The 19,064-nt window shown below is 37.3% G+C and overlaps 1 protein-coding gene across 1 annotated transcript in view; it reads left to right on the forward strand.

Annotated features, from left to right (window-relative positions):
* LOC306855053 (eukaryotic translation initiation factor 4 gamma 3-like) overlaps positions 1-18,986 on the forward strand; it is a 59,180-nt gene extending 40,194 nt beyond the window's left edge. The window contains exons 13-34 of the mRNA XM_079393470.1: positions 473-707; positions 2,650-2,774; positions 3,942-4,067; positions 4,712-4,861; positions 5,126-5,323; positions 5,466-5,612; positions 6,077-6,313; positions 8,743-8,847; positions 9,827-9,965; positions 12,157-12,269; positions 12,536-12,626; positions 12,733-12,853; positions 12,959-13,176; positions 13,296-13,414; positions 14,384-14,556; positions 14,654-14,779; positions 16,015-16,096; positions 16,298-16,396; positions 17,429-17,575; positions 17,662-17,743; positions 17,834-17,980; positions 18,062-18,986. Of these exons, the coding sequence (XP_079249596.1) occupies positions 473-707; positions 2,650-2,774; positions 3,942-4,067; positions 4,712-4,861; positions 5,126-5,323; positions 5,466-5,612; positions 6,077-6,313; positions 8,743-8,847; positions 9,827-9,965; positions 12,157-12,269; positions 12,536-12,626; positions 12,733-12,853; positions 12,959-13,176; positions 13,296-13,414; positions 14,384-14,556; positions 14,654-14,779; positions 16,015-16,096; positions 16,298-16,396; positions 17,429-17,575; positions 17,662-17,743; positions 17,834-17,980; positions 18,062-18,243 (3,162 nt within the window). The 3' untranslated portion in view covers positions 18,244-18,986. The remainder of the gene's footprint in view (positions 1-472; positions 708-2,649; positions 2,775-3,941; positions 4,068-4,711; positions 4,862-5,125; positions 5,324-5,465; positions 5,613-6,076; positions 6,314-8,742; positions 8,848-9,826; positions 9,966-12,156; positions 12,270-12,535; positions 12,627-12,732; positions 12,854-12,958; positions 13,177-13,295; positions 13,415-14,383; positions 14,557-14,653; positions 14,780-16,014; positions 16,097-16,297; positions 16,397-17,428; positions 17,576-17,661; positions 17,744-17,833; positions 17,981-18,061) is intronic.
* The last annotated feature ends 78 nt before the right edge of the window (positions 18,987-19,064 follow it).

A 19,064-nucleotide genomic window follows, 5' to 3' on the forward strand; every position in this document is an offset into this window, starting at 1 on the left:
TATGTATTTTTCAAATTATTTTTTTGTTTTATTTTTATTTTCTTATTATTACTGTATTTATTTATTTATTTTTACCTAATTAAACCTTTATAATCCTTCTGCATTAAACATGAAAATGTGAAATGTTTTGATAAATGTAATGTTTTTAATAATGTTAAATACTAAAATATGAAAAACTGTAAAATAAAAACTAAATGAACAGACTGAAATTTTTTTTTTTAAAAACTATTTTTTTTATTTAGTTGATATATCACTGTTTTTCCAGTCTAGTTTTCTGTAGTTTTCACTCTGTTGTTAAGTTATAATAAAGGGATATTGGGATGTTGGAAAAGGGAGAATTGCAAAATCCCTCCACATAACATAACAGACTAATGACATTGTTATCATTGTACAAACCATTGTGCAGTCATTCATCTCACACATAATGCCTCCAGGCCCTTGTGTAATGCTGCTTTTCTTCACTTCACATCAGGAGGAGCCCTCAAAGGACAGTTCTGCTGGTGATGAGATGGTCTTACAACCAACCTTAGGGACCTACAGCAACCCATTTACAGTGCCTGAGCACCAGGAGAAGCTCTCAGAGGAGAATGGTGAGACTGAAACAGAGTCTTTCAGGAATGGGGTGGAGACAGAGAGTACTGACAGTGGCGTTACACTCGGGGACAGCAGGGGGTCCATGTGTTCACCCACTCCACTCATGCAGGAAGGTAAGACTTCCCACAGAACCTAAATGAAGTTCAGATCTTTTCATTTTAGTTTAGCTTAACATTACTTGTATTTGTAACGAAGGTTTTGTGTGTACCGGACAAATAGGCTAAAGTATTGTTTTAACCACTGCACGAGTGAAACTCAATCAGAAACTTCCAATTTAATATATTGTTACTTTTGATAAGAAGCAAAATCTCATCTTTCAAATTATGACAATTTTTTCAGGAAATTCAAACAATACATGCCGTTTTGGTGCTCTTTGTTGCGAGACAGATTGCTGTATAAACGCCTCCGTTCAAACTGCAGCGTGGAGCGCGAATGAACGTGATCATCTCTTCCTCTTTACTACTAGTTTTAATGTGAAATAAACATGAACATCTCATGACTCATGCAATCGCTCAATCAGTGTTTTGAACACGGAAAGACGTCAGTAAAACACCTTGTAAACAAAACGTCACTTAGCATTTCATTTACCTCAGGTAAGTCATCAGTGTCCACAGCTTGTTTGTTTGCTACAGAAGTCTAGAGAACAGCATTTTGCGAAATATTGGACTACATACTCGTTATGCTTTACTTTACCTGTTAGTGATGTCTTAATTATTGAATGCATGTTTAAATAAATCTGTTATGAAACAAGTTATGATAGCCACTGTGTAAATGAATATATTTCAACAACAAATAGGCTAGAAATTGTATAATTTAGAAACTGAATTATGTGCAATTTACGTTTGCATACATTTTTTTTTTTTAAGTTGAGTGTTGATTATTATATTTAAAAATAAATAGTAATTCAATTTAAGTTTGGGCTCTGTTGTTAACTATAACTTTATAGTAATGTAAAAGAGGCTCCCTATTTAGAGTATAACATAAGGTAGGTTTTTATCCTGAAGAAAATTGTAATTTGAACTTTAATTGTAATTGAATTTATTTAAAGAAAGCGCAATTTGTTAATTAAACCATTGTTTAATAATAATAAATAATAAAAAAGCTATTTTATGTATAGTTTTTTCCTCCTGCTGTACTGAAACCATACTGAACCATGATATAAAAACCGAGGTACGTACTGAACCGTCATGTTTGTGTACTGTTACACCCCTAGTGTAGATACATATTTCTTCCATCCATTGGAGATCGAAGTCATCCTGTTTGTTAAATAGCAATTAGACTTTGGTTTACAGCACAGCCATGAATTGCTACTACTAATCACATTTGGAATTCATAAAGTGCTTATTAAAGGAATAGTTCACCCAAAAATGAAAATTCTGTCATTAATTACTCACCTTCATGTCGTTCCAAACCCGTAAGACCTTCGTTCGGGACACAAATTAAGATATATTTGATGAAATCTGAGAGCTTTCTGACCCTGCGTAAACAGCAACAGAACTATCACATTCAAGGTCCTGAAACGTAGCAAGGACATTGTAAAAAATAGTCAATGTGACATTAGTAAAGAGTATGACGACGTATGCGTGCACATTCCCTTGCTCGTAAACAAGCCGCCAAAGAGTCGAAGAGCTAACACAGAAGAGAAGAAATTGTTGAATAAAGTATTTTTGTTTTCTTTGTGCACAAAGTATTTTCGTAGCTTTATAAAATTAAAGTTGAGCCACTGATGTCACATGGACTATTTTAACGATGTCCTTACTACCTTTTTGGACCTTGAACATGGTAGTTGTGTTGCTGTTTATGCAGGGTCAGAAAGCTCTTGGATTTCATCAAAAATATCTTAATTTGTGTCCCGAAGATGAACGAAGGTCTTACGGAGTTGGAATGACATGAGGAGAGTAATTAATGACAGAATTTTCATTTTTGGGTGAACTATCTCTTTAAGAGTTTTGTTGTTGTTTGTATCACCAAAAGCACTTTACAATCGTATACTGTTTTTGTTGATAAATTGCATAATATATCTGGCCAACTATTGCTGTGCTTTTTCCACCCCAGGTCTCGTGCAGTCTAATGGAAAGAGACAGTATGACCGGGACTTCCTGTTGGGTTTTCAGTTTATGCCAGCCTGTGTGCAGAAGCCAGAGGGACTGCCTCAAATCAGTGATGTGGTGCTAGACAAGGTGGTTTTTGTTGTGATTTCTCATGTTGTCAGAAGAGTTGGAGTCCTTCCGGAATTCAGCTGACTGTTTCTTGGATTTTGTAGACATACACACAATGTGCATTTGATAAATAATAGTATTTCTGTGTCATATATGAAACATATCAAAGGATCATGTGACTCTGAATACCGAAGTAATGGCTGCTGAAAATTCAGCTTTGCAATCACAGGAATAAATTACGTTTATAATAGAATAGAATAGAAAATAGTTATTTTAAAAAATAGTTATTTATTATAATATTGCTGTTTTATTGTGTTTTTGATCAAATAAGTGCAGCTTTGGTGAGCATAAGACTTTTGAAAACATGTCATGTCTAATCAGTGTTATTATCCTCATAAATGTGCAAGGTAAAAACTCATTCTTTGCCTACTTCCTTAAAAAAACTGAAAAAAAGGACAGAACATTTTCTTCTAATGCTGCTTAAAACATGTAAAGTACAGTAATACAAGTATGTTCCCCTGACTTCTAAACTTCAGCTGAGCTGCACTCTTTAGCCATGAAACTCTCTTGACGTCCTGTTTCGATTAAAATTGCATTACGGTTATGTCATACTTGGCAGTAGGCATCATTTAGCCTAAAGACGTTTGAAAATAAATGCCCTGCCTGTGTTCGATGCATAGTCTTAAACTTCAGTCTAATCTGTTGATATGAGCGAGCTTACAGCGAGTTTGTCATTGTCATTTGTATATGCTTTCTCAGTTACTGTTTCTGACAACACCAGTTTCTGTTGTGCTGAACGTACATGCAATACTTTCAGTTTCCCATTTCAGTTCCTAGATTTTACTCTGCATGTGTACTCGCTCACATCTGTTTCTGGCTGTTCTTGTTCCCTCCGTCACAAGCTGACTGGAGCGTAAATCGTTGAACATGTTGTTGATATATAAATAACAAATGGAGCTGGTCTCCATGGCAAATACTGTTTTCCCTCAGTGCTGTAGGGCAAGGGAAGGCTGGTCTCAAACCAGTTTCTCTCATACTGATTGTGATAAAGATACAAATCGGTAAAGCTAGTCCAAGATCAGCATAAGCAGGAGGGGAGGGAGATCTGGTGTTTCATTGACGTCACAGCTCTATTTCTCACTGCGCCTCCTGCTGGAGAACTCATGGAAATGATCTCTTCTGTTTCAGATTAACCAAAACAAGCTGCCGCTGAGGTCTGTGGACCCCAGGTTGATTTCCAGGGGCACTCCCCAGGATTTCACTCCCGCTTTTGCTGATTTCAGCAGGCAGATGCCAGGAGGACATGGTGCTCCAGTGAGTTATTAAACTGTAAATCATATACTCTATTACAGACCAGAATACCAAATCAGCTAAGGTGTTCTCGCACGAAACCCCATTCAAGTATAATTAATCAATTTGGGAGAACATTTAGCAGTTTGGTAGATAAATGTATCCATAATAAAAAAACCTTAGAATAATACCTGGGTCCTTTCATTGTTTCTTTAGATTTTGGGGTGAGATATAAGTAATTGTATTTTGCATAAAGTAAATGAAGCCTTTTTTTGGGCCATTAAGTTTTTTTTTATGACGTTATTTTCATAACAATTAACCACATTTCCATATAAATTCTCATTACTGCATTAATGCAAAAATCATTACTAGGGAATTTTTTTTCAAAATTTGTCAAAACTTTTAATTTTAATATTACTGCTTTTAATTTGTTTTAAAAAACTTTTTCTCCCCTATTTTCTAACATTTATTTCAGTGTAAAAACATGTAATGACTCAAAAGGTAAAACGTCCACATATATTACTGTAATTTGGTGGTAAAATGTGCATAATTTTATAAAATATAATATCTTATTTTTTTCTTTTTATTCATATGTGAGATTCACCCGTACATTACCTACATTTTACGTCGTAACACTCTTCTTTTCTATCTGTACACTTTATCCAAAGCTTATAAACGTGCGGCGACTTCCACCACGCAAGATCATCGTAAACGTTTCTGTTAATGATGACATTCAGCTCAAGAAGTCAGAGAATGCTTGGAAACCTGGGATGAAGAGAGAGAGTGTGATGGAAGACCCAGAGGCCCTGAGAACCCAGGTGTGGATGCCTGCTCTCTTATTACTATTATCCATAAGTGTTTGAAACATTCATAGTAAAAGAAGCACTCAAGAGATGCACACTTGAGATTGAATTAGATGGTTGTCACATATGGTGGCTTTTGTTCTTGTCAGGCACAAGGGTTTTGTTTGACGTTCTCACATCCTTGAAGTCCTTATTTGTCATTTTAAGCAAAAGCTTAAGTTGTTTTGTTGATTTTGAACTGCAATGTGTTGGCAATCTGTTGCTTTTCTGGCACTTCAGGAGTTGTTCCGAAAAGTTCGTAGCATTTTGAACAAGCTCACGCCCCAGATGTTCCATCAGCTGATGAAGCAGGTGACGGATCTCACGATCAACACAGAGGAGAGGCTGAAGGGAGTCATTGACCTTGTGTTTGAGAAGGCCTTAGATGAGCCCAGCTTCTCTGTGGCCTACGCCAACATGTGTCGCTGCCTGGCTACGGTACGTTTCATGCACTTTGGAGTTAATTGTGCGTTGTGCGATTGTGAAATGTCTGTTTTCTTTGGACTGTCCGTTATTTTGCCTCATATTATTCACTCTTAAGTATGTCATGGGTATTTCTTCCTCTTGTGATCAATTGTAGTTAAAAGTGCCCACAGCAGACAAACCTCATACCACAGTAAACTTCCGGAAGTTGCTATTGAACCGCTGTCAGAAGGAATTTGAGAGGGACAAAGTGGACGACGTCGTACTTGAGAGAAAACAAAAGGAGCTGGACTCTGCCACATCAGTAATTATACATTATATAAATTATACATATTATATATTATATATATACGTAATACTAGCTTTAAATAATATTACTTATTAATATTGTGAATTAGCATTTATTTTTTATATTTTACATTTTCATTGAATTTTTTTGTTATAGCTTTGATTGAATTTTTGTTTTAGTCATTTCAGTACTTAAACTTATTTCAGTTTCTGGGCAACATTTCTCATTTTCATTTGATTTTCATCTAATAATTATATATATATATATAATAAATATTTCAGCTTAATTTCAGTTACTATAAAGAATTTTTAATAGTTTTACTTTCCATTTTAGTTGTAGTTAATAACAACGCTGTTTGTACATTCTTCAACATTTCTCTTTTTGTGTTCCACTGAAAAAAGAAAGGAATGACATTCATTTTTGGTTGCAGTATTCTTTATTGAAAGCATTAAGGTATTTATTTGCGGCTCTTTTTTTAGCCCACAGAAAAGGAAAGACTGCAGGAGGAGCTAGAGGAGGCGAAGGACAAGGCCCGCCGTCGCTCCACAGGAAATATCAAATTCATCGGTGAGCTGTTCAAGCTCAAGATGCTGACAGAGCCCATCATGCATGACTGTGTAGTGAAACTACTAAAAAACCATGACGACGAGAGCTTAGAGTGCCTCTGCAGACTCCTCACTACCATCGGCAAAGACCTTGACTTCGAGAAAGCCAAGGTAACTTGCCAAGCAGTTTGTTATTATACATTCTTGAGCCGTATTGATTCATATTTCACAAGATCAGTGGTGAAAATCCCTTGGAAAGGGAAATAGAAAGGCATAGAATATTTAGCTTTTTATTTAAATCATCTAAGAACGAAATTAGAACCACTGTAAAACCTCTTTTCACTAATGGTCCACTTAGCAAACTACTAAAGAACTGCCCTCTTAGAGAGGATGGTAACTAACAAGTAGAGTCTGAAATTAACACTCGTCAAGCACCAAATAAGATTAAAAATGATTTTTGCCATGACATTGGGTTGATTTGTGAGGAATTGCAATATAATGCATGGTTTAAGTCAAATTGTAAGAGTAATAGTGTATGGCGATTTATGTAGGATGCTAAAGATTAAGTTTTATATGAAACAGCTAAATGGCTGGTAAATATTGGCAAAAGTTTGGCAAAACGTCAACTTCAAACAGAATTTTTTTTGTTTTTTACGGGAAGGTATGTCCTAAATCATGTGCAGATGTGCTTCTAAGTTCCTCAAAGAAAATGATTGGATATCCTAGAACAATTCAATGCCAGAGCCTTGTAAATATTGGCAAAGCCTGTAATTGGTATTACCTTCGAAGTGCACAGTTGTTTCCATCTAGACTAATAAAATCTTCTCCTTTTTTCCACTGGACATTGCATAAATTCAGCCAATCAGACTAGACATTTTGACATTTTTGTGTGCGATATGCATTATATAAGGATTGGAGATTTATTTAGCACAAAAGGATTCTCAAAAGCTGAATTTTTAGATGAATTCTTAACTAACCACATAATCACTGTTGTTTACTTGGCATTCCTTCAGCACGCCTCTGCTGTTTGTTTGTCTGATAAAATAGGCTACTAATAAATCAATGCGGTACTCTGGAAAGGCAGCTCTCAGCAGGCCACTAGAGCTCATTCTGTAAGGTGTTAACTGTGATGCTCAAAGAGGAAGGGCAGGTTCTAATTTTTTTGTTTGTGTATTGTAGGAAAATAGCTCAAAACAAGACCTTCTCGCCCATGTTGTTATGACCATCATCTTAGATACTTCTCTGACAGCTGGCAGAGTTCAGAAGCTCAGTTTTGTATTTTGTCAGTGGTGTGGTATAGTGGTTACCCGGTCCCGGTTTGAGTCTTGGAGCTTGAACTATGCATGAATTGTCACCAGTTCTCCCTTGAGCAAGACACCTAACACTATATTGCTTCAGGAGGATTTTCCCTGTAAGAATCATACTGAGACTGGCTTTGGATAGAAGCGTCTAATTGGCTGTGTTCTGAATTAAATACTATCTCAATACTTATTAAATACTACACAGTGTGACTGCATACTACCTAAAATTCTTTAAACAGTACACTTACGTTCAGAAGTTAGGGGTCAGTGAGATGCCGGCATTTTTGAAAGACAATGCTCACCAAAAATACAGTAAAACTCTTAGAATGTGAAACATTACTACAGTACAGTTAAAACAACTGTTTTAAAATTTGAAGTATTTTAAAATGAATCTCATTAGCCATTACTCCAGTCTTCAGTGTCGCATGATATTTCAGAAATCATTCTAATATGCTGATTTGCTGCTAAAAAGCATTTCTTATTATTATCAGTGTTGAAAACAGTTGTGCTGCTTAGTATTTTTGTGAAAACTGGTACATTTCTGGGCCAGATCTTAGTATTGTTTGTGTGCAGTGTTTTTACAGTGGGCTTTGCAGTGCTTAGAAGGCCCAGAGCTTTGACTGGAAAAGTCTCCCAGCGCAGCTCCTTATCATCATGGCATGACTGTGTAGCTTTGAGATTTTCATCTTTAATCTGATCGTAAAGATGTTGAAATGCCTTTGTCATTTGAAGTACTTCATTGAAATGACTATGTAGCTGTACAATGGACTGAGCTGGCAAAATGTCATTTAAATATGTTGCAGTGCAAAGCAAAAGAATGAGGAATATTCAGGCATGGGGGTGAATATAATCTGAGCACTGTATACACGCAGTCTAAATGTGTTCCAGCTGGGCCCAACAGACGCCCATAAACCCTGGAGCAAAGTGTTAGGCAAGAGGGTAGATGTTTTCTGTATCCTTCCTTTCTTTTCGTGCTGACCTTGCGGCAGGAACTTTAGCTCGCAGGGAGTCAGGTCAGGAAATAGGTTCTGCATTTATTGACCTTATTGATTTAGGATCAGTTCTTTACCTCAAATGTTATTTTTAGATTTACGATGGCTCCCTATATGTCCTGTACCCCAAAATGGATGGGTACAGGAAGATCTGTGCTACATGATCACACATCGCTGCCACAATAAAGAAGTCTGTCTTCATTTATAATCAGTAATTTTGCAGAGATGTTGTGATCGACATGGACACATGAACTTGATATTCAACTGATATGTTTTTCATCACTCGCTGGTCTGTGTCCTTGAATAGCCCCGTATGGACCAGTACTTCAACCAGATGGAGAAAATTGTCAAAGAGCGCAAGACATCGTCACGGATACGGTTCATGCTACAGGATATGATAGATCTGAGACTGGTAAGTGCCATGGGGGATTGTGTTTGTTTGTAATGTATGTGTGTGTGTTGTGAGAGCATACAGATCGCCTTTATAAAGGCCTGGTTTTGATACAAGTTACAGGGATAAGCAAAAACATCTGTAGTGTTTTTTCTCTCGTAGTTTTTTTTTTGTTTACTTTTTTTACATTAAAAACTTCATAATCTGTAGTGCTTTATGAGACACAAAAGTGTTTTGAATTTGTGACTTACTTGGGGTTTCCTTTATAATTATTGCAAATTAATGCAAATTGTATTTGTGATTTTTATTTTAAAAACTCTAGTTGTACAGTACAGTAAAAGCAGTAATATGGTGGATTATTACAATTTAAAATGCATTCTTTACTGTCAATATTTATCAACTTAATGCATTCTTGCTAAAACAAAAAAAAAGTATTAATCTAATAATAGCATTTTAGATCATTTTAAAATATATATAAAAATTCATTAAAATTTTAATATAAAGTATTTAATAAAAACAATCATTGTAATTTATAACATATAAATAATAATTTATATCATTTTAATTTAAATGAATACGTTTAAATGAATAATCATTTTAAATGTATTTTGTTTTAGAATCAGTGGAAAAGGGCTCTGAAACAGAAACACTGAACTCAATGGCCCAGAAACAGATACAGTATCAGCAAAGTCATAACTTTTGGCCATGACATTAAATTCATGTCTGTTTGCAAGTGGCATAGTTTAGCTTGGTGTCTCTCCCCTCCATTCTTCAGTTTTTGTATTATCTTTTGAGTGATAAAAATGTGTGAGAGCGAAGAGACAAAAAGAGGAGGGATGCTTCTTTCAATATTTTGAAGCCTTTATTGTACCCAGCTTTAAAAAAAAAATCTGAGTGGTTTGTCATGGTTTGTCGAGTTAATTGTAATGTGTTTCCCAGAATGACACTGATCCATTAATCATAGATATCTGATCTTTCTCTGGTTATTTATATTGTCCAGCATAACTGGGTGTCCCGGAGAGCAGACCAGGGTCCTAAAACCTTAGAGCAGATCCATAAAGAGGCCAAGCTGGAAGAACAGGAAGAACAGAGGAAGGTTCATCAGCAGCTTCTGTCTAAGGACACAAAGAGGAGGCCAGGTGAGATCCACAGCATTTTAGTGTGTTTTTCCAGCTATAGCAGGCCAACTACAGCGCCACTCAGAGGACAAAACCACATTTGAAGTTCCAGGTATACGCAGAAATGAGGTATGAACATCAGAACATTAATGGGAACATGTTGTTCGGACAGCTGGCTTTGCAAACCGCAAACAGCTTGTTTGCAGAAGAGAACACACTAAAGGTTAACCTGCTTTGATTGTGCTTTTGGGTTTGTTTATGTGACTGTAATTTATTAGGAAAAAAATTATAATTTAAAGTTAGGAATATGACAGTTTGTGAGTACAGTGGGGGGGGGGGGGGGGGGGGGCATTTGATTTCAAAAAAGTTATAAATTGATTTGCCTTTTAATGAGTGAAATAAGTATTTGATCCCCTATCAATCAGCAAGATTTCTGGCTCCCAGGTGTCTTTTATGCAGGTAAAGAGAGTGCTTGTAATCTCCTATCTTAAAGGGAGTGCTCCTAATCTCAGTATGTTACCTGTATAAAAGACACCTGTCCACAGAAGCAATCAATCAATCAGTTGCCAAACTCTCCACCAAGGCCAAGACCAAAGAACTGTCCAAGGATGTCAGGGACAAGATTGTAGACCTACACAAGGCTGGAGTGAGCTACAAGACCATCGTCAAGCAACTTTGTGAGAATGTGATAACAGTTGGTGTGATTATTCGCAAATGTAAGTAACACAAATTAACTGTCTCCCTCAGTCTGGGGCTCCATGCAAGATCTCATCTCGTGGAGTTTCAGTGATCATGAGAACGGTGAGGAATCAGCCCAGAATTACACGAGAGGATCTTGTCAATGATCTCAAGGCAGCTGGGACCATAGTCACCAATAAAACAATTGGTAACACTACGCCGTGAAGGACTGAAATGCTGCAGTGCCCGCAAGGTCCCCCTGCTCAAGAGAGCACATGTACAGGCCCATCTGAAGTTTGCCAATGATTCAGAGGAGAACTGGGTAAAGTGTTGTGGTCAGATGAGACCAAAATCGAGCTCTTTGGCATCAACTCAACTTGCTGTGTTTGGAGGGGGAGGAGTGCTGCCTATGACCCCAAGAACACCATCCCCACCGTCAAACATGGAGGTGAAAACATTATGCTTTGGGGGTGTTTTTCTGCTAAGGGGACAGGACAACTGCACCGCATTAAAGGGATGATGGACAGGGCCACATACCGTCAGGGCCAGGGCATTGAAAATGGGTCATGGATGGGTATTCTAGCATGACAATGACCCAAAACACATGGCCAAGGCAACAAAGGAGTGGCTCAAGAAGCAGCACATTAAGGTCCTGGAGTGGCCTAGCTAGTCTCCAGACCTCAACCCCATAGAAAATCTGTGGAGGAGTGGGACAAAATCCCTCCTGAGATGTGTGCAAACCTGGTGGCCAACTACAATAAACGTCTGACCTCTGTGATTGCCAACAAGGGTTTTGTCACCAAGTGCGAAGTCATGTTTTGCGAAGGGGTCAAATACTTATTTGACGCATTAAAATGCAAATCAATTTATAACTATTTTGAAATGTTTTTTTCTGGATTTATTTTTTGTTGTTATTCTGTCTCTCACTGTTCAAGTAAACCAACCATTAAAATTATAGACTGATCATTTCTTTGTCAGCGGGCAAACGTACAAAATCTTTTTCCCACTGTAAATAATGACAGAAATCAAATATTTGGGTGAACTATGTTTAAAAGTTATATTTAAAAGTTTCAAGAAGTGAATTTTATGATTATGTGATTATTATTCGCACTTTCTCAGCAATTTTTAACTATTCAATTACTTTAGAGATTCACAAAACTAGAAAAATGTTTATTCATTATAGAAATTTATTGTTTTACCATTTATAAAACTTTTTTACATTTTTTTTTATTAATTTTCATGACACTTCCAAGTCTAAATGACGCTACTAAATTTTTTTATTTTAAATAAAATTTTATATCAGGAAACGTTTTTCCAATAAAAATGACAATTATTAAAATAAGAAATATGCTTTGAATTAATATTGAAAAGCACAAATAATTAAAAAACAAAGAAATACTTTTGGAATTGTGCTGAGGCTCCTTAGTGAGTTCTGGCCCCCCTGTTTGAGAACCTCTGCTTTAAACACATAATAAAACCCTTGCCATTTCTAATTTCAGTGTTCAGTAACACTGCCCTGTGTCTTTGGTTATAGATCAGAGAGATCAGAGAGATCAGCGCTCACAGCGGGAGGAGACATGGAACACTGTGCCCACTACTAAGAACAGCAGGACCATCGACCCCACAAAGATCCCCAAGATCTCCAAGGTGAAGAAATTGGTCAATGCGCACACGCTTCATATTTCACACACAAACCCATTTTCGAATGCAAATCAGCGGGTACAGTTGATTGATGAACACTGCCACCTGCTGATTATAATCACAATTGTTAAGTGCAGCACAGAGTAGGTTGACATTGACATGTGCTTTAACAATCAACGGTGAGTCATTTTAGCATCTGTGATGTAGTGATGAGGTAGTATTACTCTTGTATCCTCTATGACCTCTAAACCCCAACCAATCCCCCATTATAGCCTCAAATCGATGAAAAGATCCAGCTGGGTCCGCGGGCTCAGATCAACTGGATAAAGGGCAGCAGTGGTGGAGCCAAAGCTAGTGACTCTGGTGAGGACCAGCATTCATGAATTTTAAATTGACTGCCCATTCAGTAAAGTTTAGATGAATGTTTTACATATTACATGTATGTATACCTCCATGCTCATATTTCCAGAGTTAACACGCACTGCCAGTAGCACCCTAAACCGTTATTCAGCGCTACAGTCATCCACATCTCAGCCCAGCCCACCACCGGCCCAAACCTCTGATTCCGATTCCAGACGCCCACTGGGAAGGTACTCAACATCTGAGAACAGATGAGCTACAAATACAAATGTAGAATTTAAATGTATAAAAGTTTGACATCTTTTAATGTGTCTTATTGTGTATGTCTCTACCAGTCGAGGCAGCACTGGTCGTGAACGCAGTGAAAAGCCAGTAAGTTTGGGGCCATCGCGACCGGGGCCCTTCAGCCGAGGTAGCAGCGCAAAGGAGCTAACAGACAATGTGGCCCCTCAGGAAACATGGAGGGAGGGACCTGACTCACACCACACACCTCGCAAAGCCAGCATCTCAGAGGAGAAATGTGAAATAGAGAACAACAGAGCCAAGGAAACATGTGAGGAAGGACACATGCTTACGCTAGTGAACACATATACATTAAAGCTGCATTTTCAATGTATTTACTTGTGTACTAAACATATATATTCTAAATACTGAGCTTCTGTTTCATTGCAGTGAAATCTGAGATGCTGCAGGTCGCTGGTGTTTCAGAGAAGCCCATCCTGTCCGAAGAAGAGGTCGAGCGGAAGTCCAAATCCATCATTGATGAGTTTCTGCACATTAATGACTACAAGGTACATCACAGGACCCTAAAGCTGGTCGCACACCGGACGAGAAGCGCAGCACCGCATCGCGTCACACCACGTCTTTAAAATTCAAACACATTGTTTTCAATGAGCGTACACACACCAGCGGCGCCAATCGGCGTCTGTCCACGGCGCCTAGCAACGATTCAAAACAGTATAAAGACGTGGCGCAACGTAACACGGCGCTGCGCTTCTCGTCCGGTGTGCAACCATCTTAACACTAACCCATAAATAACAAAAACTCCCAACATTTAAAAACAAACTACTGTTCAAATGTTTGGGGTAACTACGAATTTTATTCATTTATTTATTTATTCTATTCTTTTTTTTTTTTTTTTTTTTAGAAGCAATTAGCTTTTAGCATGGATGCATTAAATTGATAAAAAGGTGACAGTAAATACATTTATTACGTAACAATAAAATTCTGTTTGACATAAATGCTGCTCTTTTGAACTTTGAAAAGAAACATTTTACGGTTTTGACGAAAATATCAAAATCTTGCCAATCCCAAACTTGGGAACTGGAGTGTATTAACAAGTATTAATATTTGGGATTAACATGATTTATTGGTTGAACATTATATTGCTCTGCAAACATCAATGACAGCTGTAATTTGTAAATGTTGACAAAACTCGGATAATCCACGGCTGGGTGTGCATTAAAATATTCCAAATATTAATAAAAACTACTATAGTATCTCAGTGATTCTAAAATAGCACTGCTTTTAAATCATATTTTTAACATTTAATAAAAAAGTACAATATGCATTCTCACCAGCTTCCTTGTCATTATTATGCTACAAGAACATTTTACCATATTTTTCAGTCATTTATGTAACCGCTTTTCATTATTGCATTTGATTAAGTATGTGTAAAATAACTTTGAATATCTGCTGTGTGATTGTTTGTCAGTACTGTAAAGCATTTGAATGTGTGTTGTGTCTGTTTATGTGTGCAGGAGGCAGTGCAGTGTGTAATGGAGATGGATCAGTCCTCTCTGCTGTTTGTGTTTGTGCGCATGGGTCTGGAGTGCACACTGGAGCGCAGCCAGAAAGCCAGAGAGCACATGGGACTGCTCTACTATCAGCTTATTCAGAAGGGCATCATACCCCATTCCCAACTCTACAAAGGGTGAGCACACACACATTAAGATCAAATGTATTTATTAGTACTTTTAATACTATGGTAGTAAAGCGCTGTGGTTTGTCCCTGTCTCTTGGCTCTGTAGGTTTTCAGAGATGCTGGAGCAGGCTGATGATATGGCCATAGATGTTCCCTTCATTTGGCTTTACCTGGCTGAGCTGCTCAGTCCTTTGCTGAGAGACGGAGGAATCGGTATGAGAGAGCTGTTCAGGTCAGGATTCCATTGGTCATGATTGGTCTCATGAGTTCTGTTTGGTGCTTTTGTGTAATTTGTGATTAAAAGGACATTCCACCCCTAAAAACCTATTACATGTTGTCCTTGATTAATAGATGGATGTTCTTTTGAGGTGGAATCTCCTTTCAAAGGATGATTTAAGAAATGCATGTACTGTTAACGCTCCAGCACAAGGTCAAGATATTATTCATATTATAAAACAACGCTGCCCTACAACTTATATTAATAAAATAGCTTCGCTACTGAATCTCTACATTATATTTCTCTATCTCTCTCTCACGCACTATTTACTTGTTCATTAAAATAAATGAAATCTTTAAAGCAGGCAGAATGGTAATTCTAACGAGCCTTAATGGATGAAAAGTGTGGGTGGTGATGGCGCAGTGGATAAGACGCATGCCTTTGGTGTAAGAGACCCGGGTTCGAATCCACTGAGAGACACCAATGTGTCCCTGAGAAAGACACTTAACCCCCTAGTTGCTCCAGAGGCGTGCGACCTCTGATATAGCAATTGTAAGTCGCTTTGGATAAAAGCGTCAGCTAAATGAATAAATGTAAATGTAAATGTGAAAATAACCGTCATTTTTTTCCCTTTTTGATTAAACATTGCGCTGCAAACATTAATGGCAACTTTAATTTGTAAATGCTGGCATACTATGGTATGAGCAGGAAAATCCCAGGTGTGCATTAAAATATTAAAAATATATTTAAAAAAACTGTATCTCATAGTATAGTATCTCAGTGATTCTTAAATAACACTGCTTTTAAATAATATTTTTTAACATCTAATCAAAACGCATCCTCAGCTACCTTGTCACTTTTACGCTACAAGAACATTGTACCATTTTTTTCAATAATTTATGTAAAAATTCCGTTTAAAACAACAAACACAACTTTCTTAGGCAAGAATATCGAAAGGTGGGCTGCATCCAAAGCAGGTTATGCAGTCAAAAATGTTGCAGTTTTGTCGATATGGATATTGGATTGTGATTTGAGACTGGTATTCTGACTAAGCAGGATTACAGAATTCAGTACTAAAAAAAATCTCAGCTCATCTTTTTGGACACATCTCATTGTATTGGGTCTATGACTTCTGGGGCTTTAACAGTTTGGCAGTGCACAGTAGTTGCAGTCATTCCAGGCCCTTGCAGGCTCCAGCTGTCATAGTGATTCAGTTTAGCATCTAATGGAGATTTGTTTTGTTTCTGCAGTGAGTTAAGTAAACCGCTACTCCCTGTGGGAAGAGCTGCCATCTTATTTTCTGAAATACTGCACCTACTATGCAAACAAATGGTAAGCTTAACTTTTGTTGACATGGTGTTTAGAGCCTTGGGATCATCTTTATCAAGTTGTCATCTGAGGTTTAGTGCTCCTGCATGATGCTTTTCATGCATAGACACCTCTATGACAGCAACAATATGCAGTAAAGTAGCTTTGTGTATTGTTTTGGGTTCTGTGAGTTTGTGTGTTTACATGTGTCTGGTTGTGCTACAGAGCCATAGGAAAGTTGGAGATTTGTGGAGAGAGTCTGGGCTGAACTGGGCCGACTTCCTGTCTGAGGGAGAACATCTTCGTGCCTTCATCTCACAACAGGTGAGAATGTAGCCTGAACACCCGACCCAGATACAAATTTCCACTAACTAGACATTGCAACATTTATAAATGAAGTACATTTTTTATCACAGTAGTTCAGCTGCTTTCAATTTTTTCAAAAACCAGTGTCAGCTCTATTTTTTATATTTAGCATTAGAAATGATGACTTATTTTAGTGAATTACTAAATGGTCATTTGAAATAAATCACACTAATGCGCATAATAATAATAAAACAATACAATTCTGCTGTTTATCATTGTTGTTGGTGCTGTTCTCATTGCTTTTGTGCTAGATAAAAACTGTTAAATATACACATTTTATATACTACTGTTCAAAAGTTTGGCCGCAGTAAGATTTCTTTTTAAGCAATGTAATACTTTATTCAGCAAGGACACAAGACCTTTTTAATGTTACAAAGGATTTCGGTAACACTGAGATTGTGCAGTGCATTATAAGGTGCATTACAAGGCATAATTAATGCATTAAAACTACTTGTATAATGCATTATACATAAAGGCTTAAAGTAAAGTGATACCAAGATTTATATTTCAATTAAATGCTGATCTTTTAAACTTCCTATTCGTCACAGAATCCTGGGGGGGAATCACTGTTTTTACAAAGATATTAAGAAACCCATCTGTTTTCAATATTGATAAGAAGAAATGTTCCTTGAGAATCAAATCAGCTTACTAGAATGATTTCTGAAGGATCATGTGACACTGAAGACTGGAGTAATGGTTGCTCAAAATGCAGTTTTGCCATCTCAGGAATAAATTACATCTTAAAATGTATTAAAATAAAATATATATATATTTTAAATTGTAATATATTTAGCATTGTTTGAGTTTTCACTGTATTCTTTGATCACATAAATGCAGCCTTGTTGAACATAAGAGACTTTTAACAAAAACATTTAAAAAAAATCTATGGTAGCATAGAGAGAGAGTTAATGATAAAGCGACTTCTAAAACGGTACAAAAAAAGGTGCGAACACAAAATCAACCAGTTGTGTCCTTTTCCTCTTTTTCTAGAAGTTAGAGTTTACTGTGTCAGACGTCTCCCAGGTGTCTCCGGCCACAGCTAAACCCAGCCTCAGTCCTGAGGAGCTCTTTAAACAGTTGGAGCACCTCCTGCTGGAAGACATGGCTAGTGATGAACAGATCTTCGACTGGGTCGAGGTGAGACTGATTCCATGGATCTCTCTTATATTGATCCATAATTCAAGTGTATGAAACGTTTTCAAGAAATCTGCTTTTCTTTTCAGGCTAATTTGGACGAATCTCAAATGAGTTCCTCTCCATTTTTGAGAGCTTTAATGACAGCTGTTTGTAAAGCAGCAGTTAAAGGTGAGCAAATTACTTACACTTGGGCCTTTTATTAAACGGCTTCATCTCCATCGTCCCTTTACCAATTACTTTTATCTTTTTCTACTCCAGATGAAAGCACATCCTGTAGAGTGGACACTGCTATCATCCAGAGACGCCTGCCTATATTACATAAGTACCTTAACTCGGACACCGAGCGGCAGCTGCAAGCACTTTATGCTCTTCAGTCGTTGATTGTCGCCCTGGATCAACCACCCAGTATGTAGCAGATGCAAATAAAGATGTCAAACTAAACGAATGATTTCGAGGATTGTAATTTTTATCTACTTCTATTCGCAGATCTACTCCGAATGTTTTTCGACTGTCTTTACGATGAGGACGTTATTTCGGAGGACGCTTTCTATCAATGGGAAACGAGTAAAGACCCAGCGGAACAGCAGGGGAAAGGCGTAGCGCTGAAGTCGGTCACCGCTTTCTTCACTTGGTTACGCGAGGCGGAGGAGGAGTCTGAGGATAATTGACATAAGCAGGTGGCCGATGCCCAGAGGCCCCCTACTGACACAAACACAAAATGAAAAGCTGGCCAACTTGAGCTGGAACTCTCTACGAAACGGAGGGAACACTAAATACTTGTATCATATATATAGAAAATATTTTTGTTTTAAAGTTTGACTTTTTTTTTTCTTTTGTTACTTTTAAAAGAAGAGACTTAAGATAGGTTCTGAACTCTTTAATTTATTATTTTTTTAAGAGACTGCAAGTTTGGAGTTCTATTTAACATTTGCAGGCGAAAAGAACATTGATAGAAATAACAGAATAAACGTATCATAACAGTAATATTCATTTTGATTAAATGTGTCAGCAGCCTCCCTGGATTCATGTGATTCACTTCAAAACAAAATAAAATATTTCCTCAGAAAAAAAAAAAATGCATAACATTTTTGACTCAAGGTGGGGGCTGGTCCAGGATTGGCTGATGTTGCTGAAGTTTCAGGCTGTTCGGAGAAACACCCGCCGCTGGTTCTTCTGCTTCGGCTTTTGCTCAACAGACTTTCCAAATAACATGGGAAACAGAGTAAAAATGAATATGCATCCTGAATGGAATAAAAATTCCAACATCATCATCAAATACATGTATGCATTGAAGGTGTAGTGCAAACACTAATGCAAGTCAGAAAATTGCCAGAATTGCTCAGTGTACTTGTAATGAAGAACTACAGAGGAAATGTAAAGCTTGTAAATACATTAAAGAGAAAAATAAGTGAAAAATGACCCCGATGGTGTGCTGTTTGTCTTTGGAGAGAAATTTACAGCATTTTGCTAATACACCAGCTCCATATTG

Source organism: Barbus barbus, assembly GCF_936440315.1.
Source record: "Barbus barbus genome assembly, chromosome: 35".
In the NCBI taxonomy this organism is placed as follows: Eukaryota; Metazoa; Chordata; class Actinopteri; order Cypriniformes; family Cyprinidae; genus Barbus; species Barbus barbus.